This window comes from Amblyomma maculatum, chromosome 9, assembly GCF_055883805.1.
Source record: "Amblyomma maculatum isolate TAMU_Amacu chromosome 9, ASM5588380v1, whole genome shotgun sequence".
Classification (NCBI taxonomy): domain Eukaryota; kingdom Metazoa; phylum Arthropoda; class Arachnida; order Ixodida; family Ixodidae; genus Amblyomma; species Amblyomma maculatum.
The window spans coordinates 96,550,864-96,565,060 of record NC_139352.1 but is presented as its reverse complement, the minus strand read 5'-3'; the positions used below and the strand labels follow the sequence as shown (position 1 = coordinate 96,565,060).

The 14,197-nt window shown below is 46.3% G+C and overlaps 1 protein-coding gene across 1 annotated transcript in view; it reads right to left on the bottom strand.

Moving 5' to 3' along the window:
* Positions 1-14,197, bottom strand: part of Gat (sodium- and chloride-dependent GABA transporter) — a 259,054-nt gene that overhangs the window by 20,419 nt on the left and 224,438 nt on the right. The window contains exon 3 of the mRNA XM_084579353.1: positions 6,276-6,519. Within this exon, the coding sequence (XP_084435479.1) occupies positions 6,276-6,519 (244 nt within the window). The remainder of the gene's footprint in view (positions 1-6,275; positions 6,520-14,197) is intronic.

Genomic DNA, 14,197 nt, shown 5'->3' with positions numbered 1-14,197 from the left:
AAAGTGGTTGAAAAGTTCAGAAATTCTGCCACACTTTTCAAGACTGTGCAGAATAACTGACCAAGTATCCTGGATTAACGTATTTGTTTGTTTACTGCAATTCAGTATTGGCTAAACGATTAACAGTAAAACAGGCTCTCTTATTTCTGCTGTAAAAAAAAAAGGTTCAAAAGCCCATTGTCACGCTGGTACTGAAACAGAAACAAACTGCATTAATTAGACAGGAAGGAGGTGAAAGTGTAACAGCCGCCACACTAAACTGCGACTATAGTTTATGAAAAAAGCAGGAAATTGAAAGCAAATCAAGTAACCGGCCCACATAACATTTCTTTGTTGAACCATCCCCTCTATAGCAGTCAGGGAGAAACGCTGCCCTGTGCAAGTACTTGTCATGCCGATACGCTTTGGAAGGTTATCGTGGTGGCTCTAGAGCCAACAGGCATTAAATGTAAGACTAAACAACATTGCTATTTTAGATGGGTGCTTGATTTTTCTCTGCGCATTGTCGCATTTTTCCCAGTGGTTGGCTTAAAATGCTGCATATGGCTGAGTTTAAAAAAATGAAATTTATCGTACTGCTGCTCCTGGGCTCTTCATACCTACTCAGCGGCATTATGCTATGTTGTTGTCTATATCTATAGATAACGTAACCAAGGTGATGATTTTCGAGATTGTATGCAATTTCGGCGCACTGATTTAGAACATTACAGTCGTTTTACGATAAGGTTTTCAAGCGAGAAAGTTAAGGTTCTCGCTCAATGGGAAAACCAGCGTCGTCCCGTCGGCATACGGTGTCGTGGAAATTGTGATTGGTCGGCGCAGTCATAACGTCACATTTACAGGACCTCGCATGAAGATTTCAAGAACCCCACAAATCTCACATGAAAGTGACATCACGCGTTAAGGGAAGTGATTAAAACATGATATATCATGCGATTTAAAAGTCATCGCGTACGTTAAGTTTTTGTTCTTTATAAAGGAATTTGCTATGTTGAAAGAAAAATTCCCAGAGCTTTAGGTTCCGGGCGGGACCCAAACACACGACTCTGTTACACTTTACCAGCTAGGCGCGCACTCAAGGCCCTCTTTTACAACTTGGGAACAAGCAGGAGTTAGCATGTATATCGCACGTTCCTTCAGGTACTTACATCTAGGGAGGAGCTTCAGCGTCTCCCTTCTTTCTTTTTTTTTTTTTTTTTTTTTGCGGAGGAGGCGGTTTATTGCGGATTCATTTGAGAAATATTCACCATAGAATACTTTGTCATTAGTATTTTTCTCGTTGCCAATAGAGCTGCATGCACCAGGCTTAGCGTTTCGCCGCTGCTATACCGGCGGCGCCGGATATGATGTCGCAGATTAACGGAGGCATAGGCGAATATTTTCTACTTTGTGATAAGAACTTGAAACATGTAAGTAATGTGTTTTTATAGTCACTAATCGAGACAATATCCTAAACTCACTGTATGAATATCACCATAACACCGGGAATTATGGATATGAGCCTTTTTGTGCCGATAATAAAATAGTTACGATTAACGCACTAAGGGGCATAAATAATCTCAAATGTAATCGCGTCGCTGAGGGGCCTGCTATTTATACTTCTCTGGAACCGATAAAACCAAGAGTTTCATTCCGCACTGGTAAATATGTATTTTGTTTTCTTCCTGAGTCGTCAGTAGACATACTTGTATCCATTTTGGGATCCACGACTAGCCTCTGGCTAAGGATCCTTGAGTGTCTGATGTAATCTCATGTCTACTTTGAAAAGAAAGAAAGAAAGAAGGAAAGAAAGAAAGAAAAAAAAAACTAAAGAAAGAAAGAAAGAGTCAAGTTCTAAGTCACCCAACACCAACGTGTTCTCCTCAGCTGTCTCGTACTGCTGTTCATCGTCAAGTCACGTCATCGGTGTGTTTAACAGCATTGTTTTTTGTAATGATGGCACATAGAGAGGCTATATTGTTAACCTCGTGACATTGCCGGCCGGCATAGTACACGCTGACAGCGCCATCCCTGGCTGCTGCTGCTGCGTCGTTCAAGACGGAAGCCACAAGAAAGCCATTTTAAGATGCCACATAAAGACGGAAATGACGTACGGCATCTCTAGCAGACACATTTCCTGTCTTCTGTATCAAAATTGCTGCACAACCGCTCTTCATGCAGCGTTTCTTGAAGCGTCACATGATTTAACTACCCATTTAGCATGCATCTGCTAGTCTCGCTGGAGGCCGGTTAGCGACATGGATTCGAACCTACGACGTATGTGCAGGATCATCCACTCCTAGCTAACACGTTGACTGCTTTCAAAGCTCCATTGCATCCGACCCGGCTAGGCAGTAAAACTAAGTGGCAGGCAATGCGTAACATGACCTCCGGGTCCGTTTGTGCTTGAATCGCTTTGCCTCGATATGCGCCTACGACGGACTCAATGTTGTTTTGAAAGCAGTGGCCCTGTTATAGCTAGAATTGGATGACACTGTACTTTCATCTTTATGCTTTAATCACTTCAGCACACCACGGTACTTAGCAGCAGGTGTCGTCAGAGAAGGGAGATGAGTGGAGAAGGCATATTCAGAGAAGCAGAAAGAGTACAGAGGGCATGGCGCTACCGGTTACGTAGTGGCGCGCGCCACAGGAGGAAGCGTTGGGAGCGCCCTTGGCGGCAGCACGTCGAGAGAGCCAGCTTTAGTTTTCAAGCACCTGACCAGACCAAAGTGTGCCTGCCTAATTTTCGCACATGGTAGCTCTTCCAGCCACGACATCACCCCTCAAGACTAATGCCTGTAACGCGCACAGTTACTTCGGCGCTGAACGCACACAGAACACAACTTTAAGTTGACAGGCGTGAATACATAGGTCACCGCATTATAGGATACTACTTTCGCTAAAAGCGGAAGCTCTATAAGCTAGAAAAAGCTTCAAAAAGGTTGCATCTGATAGTAATGGCTGGCGAGAAGTGGTTGAAGTAACGGCGTTGTTGAGCGGCAGTGAACGCAGGGGATCGGCGGATATGCGGTGTACGAGGAGAGGTGCTGCATCTTTCCGTGGAGCATGTAGTTCTGACCTTCACAATAAGCTGTAACACGTACATCTTATGAAAGCGTAGCCGCAAGCACTCAAAATACTCCCGTTGCATGGCAACCAGATCTCATTGGAACCGCGGTCTGCCTCTCACCACATTACATATTTTACAACGCATTAGCAGGCGTCACAAGCTCATAATCGAATTGCTCAAGGTTGCACACCTCTTCGCCGGTGGCGGCAGCGAGTCACCCGTTGTACCATACTTCGCTAACGTAGGTTCCCGCTAGTGCTCATTGCTTAGCACGGAGACGAGCGAAATCTGCGGCCGTTTGATATTCCGGCTCTGCATCCACCTTGGCGATATCCGAGGAATCATGCACAATCATGGATCTGTAATGTCACACTAACCGTAATGCCACCTCGTGTGCACGCATGCAACAACTGCTTGCAGGGCGTTACAGGCTAGTAATAAAGAGCTGCACAATGAATGTATCGCCATCCCCCGGCCTCGATTTCGCAAGTGTTGATTTCACGACACCTGTACGCACAGCGTTGTAGCTGTAGAACTAAATATGCGCAGGCTGGTCGCCGTTAGAAAAGAGAAGGAATGCCCTTACGTCACTCATGCGTCTGTAACGCGCTGTGGCAACGCACCATGCTCAATGGTCCGAACCGAGTCAAGCTTAGCGGTGCAGCTCTGCCCTGCGTCCCACTGCGTCTACGGCATTCCGAATAACATGCCTGCACTTCATCTTTCAGAACCAGGCACTGGTCCCACACACCGAACATGTTTCCTGTCATCTCCAATGACGAGGCTTTACTCATGACTATCAATGACTGGTACAGAAGTGTTACCTGCTTAGCGAGTATGCGTCAAAAATAGAAAGTGGTCTACAAATGTATACATATGATTGTCATTATTTATCTCTTTACTGGGATATACTGTGAGTTCAAAATACTGCGACAGCTGTGCTGAACTGTCGCATTAGGCAGTGAAAACCGTACAGTGAGAATTTTGTAGCATATATACTAGGGGGCTACAGCTGAAAACGAATAACTGCCACATCAATGCGTGGTTTACACTAACGTAAGCTACTTTGATGTTTAAAAACGCCATCCATAGCGGTCGCTCTTCAAATGCCGCGATCTCAATGCATTATGTCTTGACGCCCATAGATAGCGCCACGTGGCGGTGGTCGGCCCTTAGATCCATCGCGTCGGGACCAATCATCGCGGGCGCACTGCCCGCGCGGGAGAGGATCACGGCGATGGATCGCAGGTGACGATTCTCTATAGGCAGCGTTAGAGAGCGCTTTGTCCACTAGTTTTGTCGGATACAGTTCGATGTCATCGAAGTTTTCACCTTTTATAGGTGCCATTGCACGCATGGGACGCCTCCTTTCTGCTAAGGCAGAGGCTATGCTGTTACAATGCTCTATTGGCATCTCATATACAATTGCATGGTTTAAGATTGAAATGGAGTCAGAATCTTAAGCTGCATTTGCTTCATGAAATAGCCGCGCGTTTGTGTTCGCTCGACAAAGTATCTTTCTTGCAAATACAAAATTCTACCGGGTTTTTGTTCGAACAATTACGGGTTGTTGCTGCGTTACAAAACTTACGGTAACATTCGCAATCGTGATATCATTTAGTTTTCGAAACTTCGAGTAACTACAAACGACACTCAGACCAGACGTCAAAAAATGTGGATCGTTCTCACACGTATACCTTCATGCGACAAATAATCTCTGTCTTACACGTTACCTACACTGCTGGACCTAATAAACGCAGAACATTTTGATCCTTTTTGTAGCCACGACTATCTCATCAAATGTTTTTGTCACCGTATTTATTTACAGGAATAATGAAAGCTATTTTCGATCACAGCCGCTGTGTTTTATTGCCTTTTGGTACTGCACCTGTGTTTGTCTATTTACTAATTTTGCCATTACTATTGCTGGACGTCCTGTAGTGCTTTTCTGTCCATTTGAAATTTTCGTATATGCTAGGCCGTCATCTCGCTTTTCTGCCAATTTGTAAGGGGTCGGGACCTCGCCAAGCTGTTCCAGCTTTTAGTCCCGCACTCCTCATTTTCAGGGGAAATAAAGAAATTGAAATTAAAGTTAAAAATGGAAAACTGATTACGGAAAGAGGGCAAATTGAAGCCACGACATGTCCATCAGCTAACACAATAATGAATGTGGGACAGCGCCCAGACTGTAGCTTGTTCCTTTAGCGCAGTGGCTGGGCGCCTAGCCAGCAGCGACGAGTTGTAGGCTGGTACTCATTTTAAAACTGATGGCTCACCGTGTTAAACCCTATAATGTTATAAAGTGAGCTAGTGTTACTCCGTAATCTATCACTGTATAATTTTTTGTTTCTGATATGCGCTCAATAGGGGACGGACGTTGAAAAAGGGACAACTAGGCTGCGTATCCACAAGCAGGAAAATCAAGTGCGCCATTGAAACGCCCCCCCCCCCCCCAAAAAAAAAATCACATGTACACCACACAACTTCTCCCGGTCAAGTCACTTCTTCCCTTTCGTAAAGATATTAAGTTTAGTTAATACGGAAGTATACAATGCTCTCGTTTATTATTTGCCCTTCGTCTATAAATTTTCTTGCATGATGCACAACTAACGTATGTCGCTTTATTATTTATGTTTACTGCAAACGTACTTGTTCGCTGAGGGTGGCTGCCTACGTGTTTCAGTCCGAAAGCCGGCAGTTATATGAGGAAAAATATGGTGCTCTTAATGTACTTGCCGTTACTTGAGGCAGTTCATGCTCAGGATGCCATGCTGCTGAAAGAAGACGGGCAAAGCGGCACCAGGGAAAAAATTTCGACCGCAGTGTGTACGTCGGTGACAACAGCGGCAGGTGCTGCTGAGGCCCTACTGGATCACTTAAGGTCACACTCGATTACCGACAGTTTTCCAGAGAAATGGGGATTAAACAGGAAATTTCAGCAGCCACAGCATGTAATTTTTACTGCCGGCCGTAACGGAGCTGATTTTCAAGAAGCGATCACAAGAGCGCTAGCTGGAAAAGTAAACTGAAGTTGCGCGCTATATAGTCGATCACAGTTCGTTTCTCGATGGGGAACATAATTACGCGCAACGGCACACCATAGAATGACGTCCTTTAGGCTTATCGGTGCACACAGTTGGTCCTCTCCGCGGCAGCTGCATCGAACGAGTGGAGGTGAACTATCCGCAATGGAACAGAGTGCTCGGCTATAGTATATACTCACTCCCAGTACTCCTTGACGGGACTCCTGAGCAGGCGCGGGTCCGGACAGACGCCTCCCCTCATGGTGGAACAGTTGAACGGCTCGTACTCTGAGCGACAGTTGGGCGTGTTCCACCAGTTGTCACACGTGCGCCACGGCACGTCCGACGAGAGCGCCGAGTAGATGTAGTACAGGGACCAGGCCAGCACCACAATGTAGTACGAGTTGAGCCAGAAGGACATCACGGCCGCAGCGTAACCCACGCCTGCGTGGAGAGAACAACAGTTGCGCAAAAAGTCACGTGGCAAGGCTGCAGGCGCGCGGCAGACCCCCTTGGTGGACCTGTAGCTAGAGGGTTCAGCACGTGGTCAAAAGAAGGTTCAGCGCAAAAAAGCCACTGGCCAGTTGCTCAAAAGTGGACGGCTTGAGAGGAGAGGTAAGATTCAACGCGCTAAAGCAGGTAAAGTTCACACACGAAAATACGTTAGGATCAGCTTAGAAGCCAACCTAATGACGTAGATAGCGTCCTCCGCAGCAACTACGCGAACTTCATTAACTCTTCTTGGCAGCCCACAATAGGGTCACAAGCGTGCCATTCAGCGTCGTACGGTTGAGTTCGTTTCATGAGCTGCTGGTGAAATCTGTGTTAGAGAGTGGTGACCGTCCTCCTAGATTAACATCTAGAGCTCCATAATGCAATGTCAGTGTAAATGTACGTAAGTGAATGCGAGTGTGACCGGAGTACAAATGGCAGCTTTTGGCCAAAGAGGACCGTGGCGCAAAGATCTTTCTTAGTACTAGGTACGTCTTAAAGCATATTTTCCAAACTACTTCGACCCCAGAAAAGCCGAGCACCAGATTGGGCCATTTTGCGCACAGGTGCCCGCGAAGGTACCAGATAAACCAGAACACCCCCAAACGAGGCGGACTCCCTAAGGTCAGTGGGCGTTGTGTGTGTGTGTGTGTGTGTGTGTGTGTGTGTGTGTGTGTGTGTGTGTGTGTGTGTGTGTGTGTGTGTGTGTGTGTGTGTGTGTGTGTGTGTGTGTGTGTGTGTGTGTGTGTGTGTGTGTGTGTGTGTGTGTGTGTGTGTGTGTGTGTGTGCGTGTGTGTGTGTGTGTGTGTGTGTGTGTGTGTGTGTGTGCGTGTGTGTGTGTGTGTGTGTGCGTGCGTGCGTGCGTGCGTGCGTGTGATTACAGAACATCTCATAATGTCGTTGAGGCACGGATACAGAAAACAAACTGCACTGACAATAATACTTAAATATTTATTACATATCAAACAAGACCACTAAAGAGGGTATGACATGGCGGCGTAAATCGCCAGGCCATTTCTAATGTTTTACATAAATCTGAAATTGCTTCCTTTGGAAAAGATGTGGCGCCAAAACAGACGACACTCACAAAGAGACAAACAGGACAGGAGACACAGGAGTGTCATCCGTTTTGGAGCAACCTCTTTTTCAAAATAACATGCACCAACTATCCCCCCAGCAAGTATTACTGAAATTGCTTAAACCCTACCGCCCAGTCACAGCGTTGAGGGTGCTCAGCTACTGATTGATTGCAAGAAAATAGGTTAAACCCCTGCCGCAGCAGCCGCATTTAGATGGAAGCGAAAAGCTAATACCCCGTGCAGTGCGCGATGGTCGATTATACGGAGCTCTCCACCACCTCCTAGACTTAGTCGCTTCGGGACGTTAAACCTTACAAGACAAACCCAACTTGCTCGACGCCGTTTTTTTTTTCTATAGGTAGAGGCTGCCTAGTGTCCACTGTGAAGTAAATCAACAATATATCCACTTCCCTTCAACTAGTGTGTCACAAAATGGGGTGCTAAGCTCAATGCTTTAAAAACTCTTCGGTCTTTTTAAATTGATACCGCACTCGGCCTTCGTATCGACGATATATGTGGACGATATCCGTGCTTCTACATTAAGTGCCTCGATACCGAAAGTTGTTGAGAGAGTACTAAAGCAGCCATCGGCAATAATTTACCCTTGATAATTTTGCCGCGAAACCTTCAAAACAGTATTTGTTGTTTTTTAACAGCCGCCGGCATACAGGCTTATCACTCTGATTCCGGACCGCGTATCAGTTCCGTAATCTTTGTTTGTTAATGCTCGATGTCGCGAGTCACACCTTTATCAGTTTTGTTGTAGCGCAAGACTCACCGAGATCTGTCTCGAAGGTTCCGGCCACTCGGGTGTCTTTCCACAATGTTCCAGCCCGTGCTGGTAGCTGTTTGCGACGTTATCTAGATTGTTCTGTGCAGCCTTTAAATTGAGCGTTGCCGAGTGTGACGAGCATACTTTGTTCGACGATCGACGAGCACGTTTGTTTCTATCGCCACCGCCGAGTTGCTTAGTTCTTTTGCGGGCGAAAGTCAGCCCAAATAAAGGGTTTCTTTAGTGCAGTCATCGACCCTTCAATTGTGTCGTCGACCTCGTCACCACTACGTGACTACATAACTTCGACAGTTCAACTTACACGTGTTGCTCCGTGATGTTCGTGCACAAATTTGTTATCAACCAAAATCAAACCAAATAGGTATATACTGGAGCTTTCATATCTTGCATGAAAAAGTACTGGCCCTGTACAGGGTCTGTATTATCTCCGCTATCATAGGTAACTGGCGCTACACACCCTTGCGGCCGATGCTATTCAACTACACAGTGCTTTATTGGGCTTCTTGCGATGGAATATATCCGCAGTTTGCAACATTGGAGAGACACGCACAAGAACTCTCACTTAGGCAGCACAAACCATGGGCCCAACACTGGTACTGTGTTGGCAATGTCGGGCTCTACATGGGGCCCGTGTATTACTAACATACTCTGAACATTGGGCCGGTGGCTTGTGCTGCCTGAGCAAAAGTGTACAAAAGAAAGTCCTTTGAACTAACCGAAATGCGTCTCTACGATGGTATCGCCAGGGAGCATTCAATCAAGTCGCTATTTGCGCTGTGGATAACACTGCGAGGATGCACTCGGAGCAAAATTGCAGGTGGGGAGAGGTAGTCGACACAGCTTGTACACGTGCCCTCGCTAAGCTTAAGGAGAGCTTTGAATGGTGCAGTTGCTTTTGTAGAGATGGAAAGAGCTGCGAAATTTACTGTCCTAAATAAGAAGCCCGTTATACATAGTGGCACGGGCAGAGGCATATTATTTGATAGTTTTTGGGGGTATCCTCGCTATAATATATGTCCTACATAAGAAAGGAACTTGAAGGAAATGTATATTTTTATGTGCCCTTTTCGCACATTCTTCTCCTAGTATAACTCCGAGGAAGTCGCTTGAGACTAAATGCTTATTGCGTTAGCAAGCTCTCAAAATTTTAATTCCTGCAGATGATCAATGCTGGATTTGTGTAAACTTAACACTCCAGGCCTATAATGCTGTGTTAGTTAAAATATGCATGCTCTGAATGATTCATGCATAATATGTCCAGTCATTTCAGTTCATTCGAAGTCGCTGGGTGTCTTCAAATGTGTAACTGCCTCAGCACTTAAATATTGCTGGAGGTATTCATTGAGAGCTGAAGTCACTAGTCAGCGTTGTGAACTAAGCTAAACAAAGCTAAACTTATTCCCGCATGCCGAAATCTCTGAAGCGACACGTCAATGTGCTAAGAAAGTAATACAAAACCTTATTAAAGATTTGCTTCGTCAAAGGCTACACTTCTCGGCAAAGCTGCTCTCTTCCGACAAAAGAAAGAGAGAGAGAGAGAGCCTTCTCACGTTAGCTACCAAGCAGGGAGGACTGTGTCAATACAAACTTTCGCGTGCACCGTCTCAGCCATTAGAGCTGGCTGCCAGCCACCAGAATGCACGTTCATGGGGTTACCTCCTGAAAGTCTGCCGGCAAGGTACGCATTACGCTGCTGAGTCGGAATGCCGCCACGCGAACATTCATCAGGAAGCTGCTGGACGGATGGATGACATCCCAAAGTTTCCAGTTTGATGACGCACACAGTGATGCTTCGGGTGCAAAGGTCCGTATTTCAACTTTGCTTCGTTATCGAAAGTATCACTCTCTTCCTGACCTCGAGTCATCTGACTGGTGAAAACGCCGGAACCGGAAGTGGCTACCACTTCAGGTACCGGCGTTTCTACTAGTCAGATTACTCGAAGTCAGGGAGATAGCGACACTTCCGATAACGATGACGATGCAGACTCGAAATACGGATTCCCCAGCGTAAAGCCACTCTCGGCATTGTAAGCGCAAGTTCAGCAGGCAGTGTGACTTACAGCGCTATGGTTTCACTCACTGGGGCTCTCTCATGGCTAATATTATTTTGCTTCGAGAAACCTGACGAAGCATGAGAGAAGAACGCGGGTTCGTGTTTGCACTCTTTACGTCTGTGGTCGCCTCTTGCGCTCCTGTGTCTTCCGGGATATGCACCAACATGACACGCTACTAATACTTCTAAGGGAAACACGGAGAGGCACGCGAAAAAAACGACCATTTGTTCCTTTTTTCAAGCTTCTCACCTGTCAGACATCTAATATGCCGGCCAGTGCCCCTCTCACAGCCCAGCATCTGAGATTCTAAGGGTGCTTATCGAGCGCTTCCACGATTATCGATTACTTGCCGGATTGCGACTCTGCCACAGGTGTAGCGCGCGCACCCGGCGGCAGAATAATCGCCCTTAAGCCCGACACGTCGTCGCCGTCGGCAGCAGCTGCAAGCGAACAAAGAACGAAGACGTTCAGCGAAGAGTGCGGCGGGGTATCAGACAGCGCCGTCGTCCGAGCGTGCACAGGACTAGCTCGTGGCGTGAGCCACCACAAACGGTCGATACTCTTATTACTCCATTGTCACATCGATTACCCTTTGACCATTTTCATTATTACCAGCGAATTGCTAATTTTTAACGGGATACAGCCATGAAACCAACTGGCAGATAAGATTATCGCACGAGTCCTTTGTACAAGAAGCTGCACCTGCTACCGCTTGTCCCGGTAGCACTGAGTTGCACTGAGCGGACCGAGATGCTGACCTACTTAGGACAGCGCTGGCGACGACCCGGTTGACTGCAATCAACGGCAAAAGCAATGTTGTCGACACTTCGCCTGCCCGGACGACGCGTAGCAATTTTCGAATTGTTCTGCATTTTAATACGGAGGCTTTCTGTGGCAAGGAAGCGAACGGAGCTGATGACAGCGACTCCCGCAGAACTTCATCCGCAAAGTGTCCTCTTAAAAGACTTCAGCAGTGATTGCGTGGTTTTACACTTGGCCGACACTCCTGCTGGTAGAAAAGGCGGAGAATGAAGAAAAAGGATCGCGAGAGCAACGCCGATCTCCGAGACAAGGCGAGGGCGCTGATACGGCCGCGGCTAGAGTGGTACAGATGAAGCGCCCCCGCGAAGAATGGGCTCGCGGGGAGGCTGCCAAATTGGACGGGCGCGAAGAGGCGGCTGTCCTTTGTGTGTCGGCGGCCCCAATGGGCGCCGAGGAGCACAAAAGGAGGGTCTGCAAGAGGCCACTAAGTTTCTCACTCCTAACACTGCCTTGGCATCAGTCACTAAGCGCGATGGCTTCGAAGGTCCACTAAGCAAAGCAAGATACATCCCTCCTTCTCCGCTTCATTGCTGGACCCACTGTAAGGCCTTTTTCGTCTCAAGGGCTCTTGGTGGAGATTTAGGACGCGTGAGCGGGTACGCTGGTGCCGCACGATGTACAAGAATGAGCAGTGACCTTACGACTCGATGTTCTTCGGGTGCGATACTTTCGCAAGTGTAAATACTCCCCCCAGCCTTCCTTTTTCACTCAGGTTTCGAAGATGCTGACCGCTCTTACGAAATCGCTGGTTTCGCAGTTCACGATTTGGGCAGGGAGAACCGAGTCCCAAAGAAATCCTCCGGCGGCAGTCTGTGCACTATGTTATAGTGCGTTATTGTGAAGCCGCGGCTGTAGAAGTGAGTATTACACAAATCACTGCTATTCAGGCAGGTTCACCAGTTTTATTGGCATAGCGTTAAAAGACCTATTTTCCCTAAAATCTCGCTTCGGCTTTTGGCGTCGTCTTTGTGGCCGACAAAATCATGTGCATGTCTATGTTAACTCAATCGCATGGTCGCGTTGCTTCGAACAAAGTGGGCGCGGAAACCTACTACAAGCGACATCAATCGCTTGGAAGGAAATCTCCACACTGAGTAGCAAATTTTGGGGCTACCGAGTAAAAAAAAACAAAAACAAAATAACATTTTAACGTTTTTAAGTTCATGAGATTCAGCTATTTGATTTTTTGAAAAAAAAAAAAAAATCACGGCATACTTATTGTGCAGTAATTTTAGTGCACCTTACTTTTAGAGGCATTTCCTGTTCTCGTAAGCCCAGTAGAACCTTCCAGAAAGTGCTGCGCTTGCGTGAGGGTGATATTTATCTCTAATCTTGCGTGATATTTAGCTCTAATCGAGGATGGCGACATTCGCCTAGAAGCAATGAACAATAATTTCTGAGATATTATTACTGAGTGCGCTGTAGAAGTAGGCGGTAGGGTAGTAAGAGAGGATACAGGTAAGCTGTATAAGGAAACGAAGGATTTGATTACGAAACGCCAAAGTATGAAAGTTTCCAATCCTACAGACCAGATATAATTGGCAGAGATATCAAAGTTAATCAATAAGCGCAAAGTGGCCGATATAAGGAAGTATAACATGGAGAAAGTTGAGCATGCTGTAAAGAACGGGGGAAGCCTTAAAGCGACGAAGAAAAAATTGGGCATAGGCAAAAATCAGATGTATGCGCTAAGCGACAAGGCAGGCAATGCCATCACAAATATGGACAAGATATTCAAAGTAGCCGAGGAGTTCTATACAGATTTCTACAGCAGCCAAAATGGTCAGGATAATAATGAGATTGGCGGTAGGGAAATGCAGTCAGACGTTCCGCCAGTGACGAAGGACGAAGTTAAGACAGCATTAGAAACTATGAAAAGGGGGAAAGCAGCTGGAGGGGATCAGGTAACCATAGATTTGTTGAAAGACGGGGGAGATATCGTGCAAGAAAAACTGGCCACCCTGTATACTCAGTCATCGACGATACCGGAACCATAGAAGAACGTAAACATCTTAATTTAAGAAAGGCTACTCTAAGGACCTTAAAAAATACAGACCAATCAGCTTACTGTCCGTTACATACAGGGTATTTACTAAGGTAATCGCTAATAGAATCAGGGCAACCTTAGACTGCAATCAAGCAAAGGGTCAAGCAGGCTTTCGGAAACGGTACTCTACTATCGATCATATCCATACCATCAACCAGGTGATAACAAAATGCTCGGAATATAGCCAACCCTCATACATAGCATTCATTGATTACGAAAAAGCATTTGACTTAGTTGAAACCTCGGCGGTGATGCAGGCATTGCGAAATCAGGGGGTGACGAGCCCCACGTGAAAGTGCTGGTAGATATATATAGTGGCTGCACAGCAACCATAGTTCTGCATAAAGAAAATAACAAAATTCCCATAAAGAAAGGTGTTAGGCAAGGAGACACAATCTCCCCAGTACTATTCACAGCTTGCTTAGAGGAAGTATTCAGAGACTTGGAATGGAAGCAGTTAGGGATAAGGGTAGATGGAGAATAGCTCAGTAGTGTGCGACTTCATGATGACATTAGCTTGTTAAGTAACTCGGGGAATGAGTTGCAAAGAATGATTGATGACCTAGACAGAAAAAGTAGAAAAGTAGGCTTGAAAATCAATATGCAGAAGACTAAGGTAATGTTCAACAGCCTATAGGGAAGGAAAAGCAGTTTACTTTAGGTAGCGAAGCACGGGAAGTTGTAGGCGAATAGGTATACTTAGGACCGGTAGTAACCTCAGATCCGGACCATGAAAGGGAAATAACAAGGAGAATAAGACTGGGATGAAGCGCATTTGGCGAACACTCCCAGATTATGACTAGCAGCTTATCGGTATCGCTCAAGAGGAAAGTAT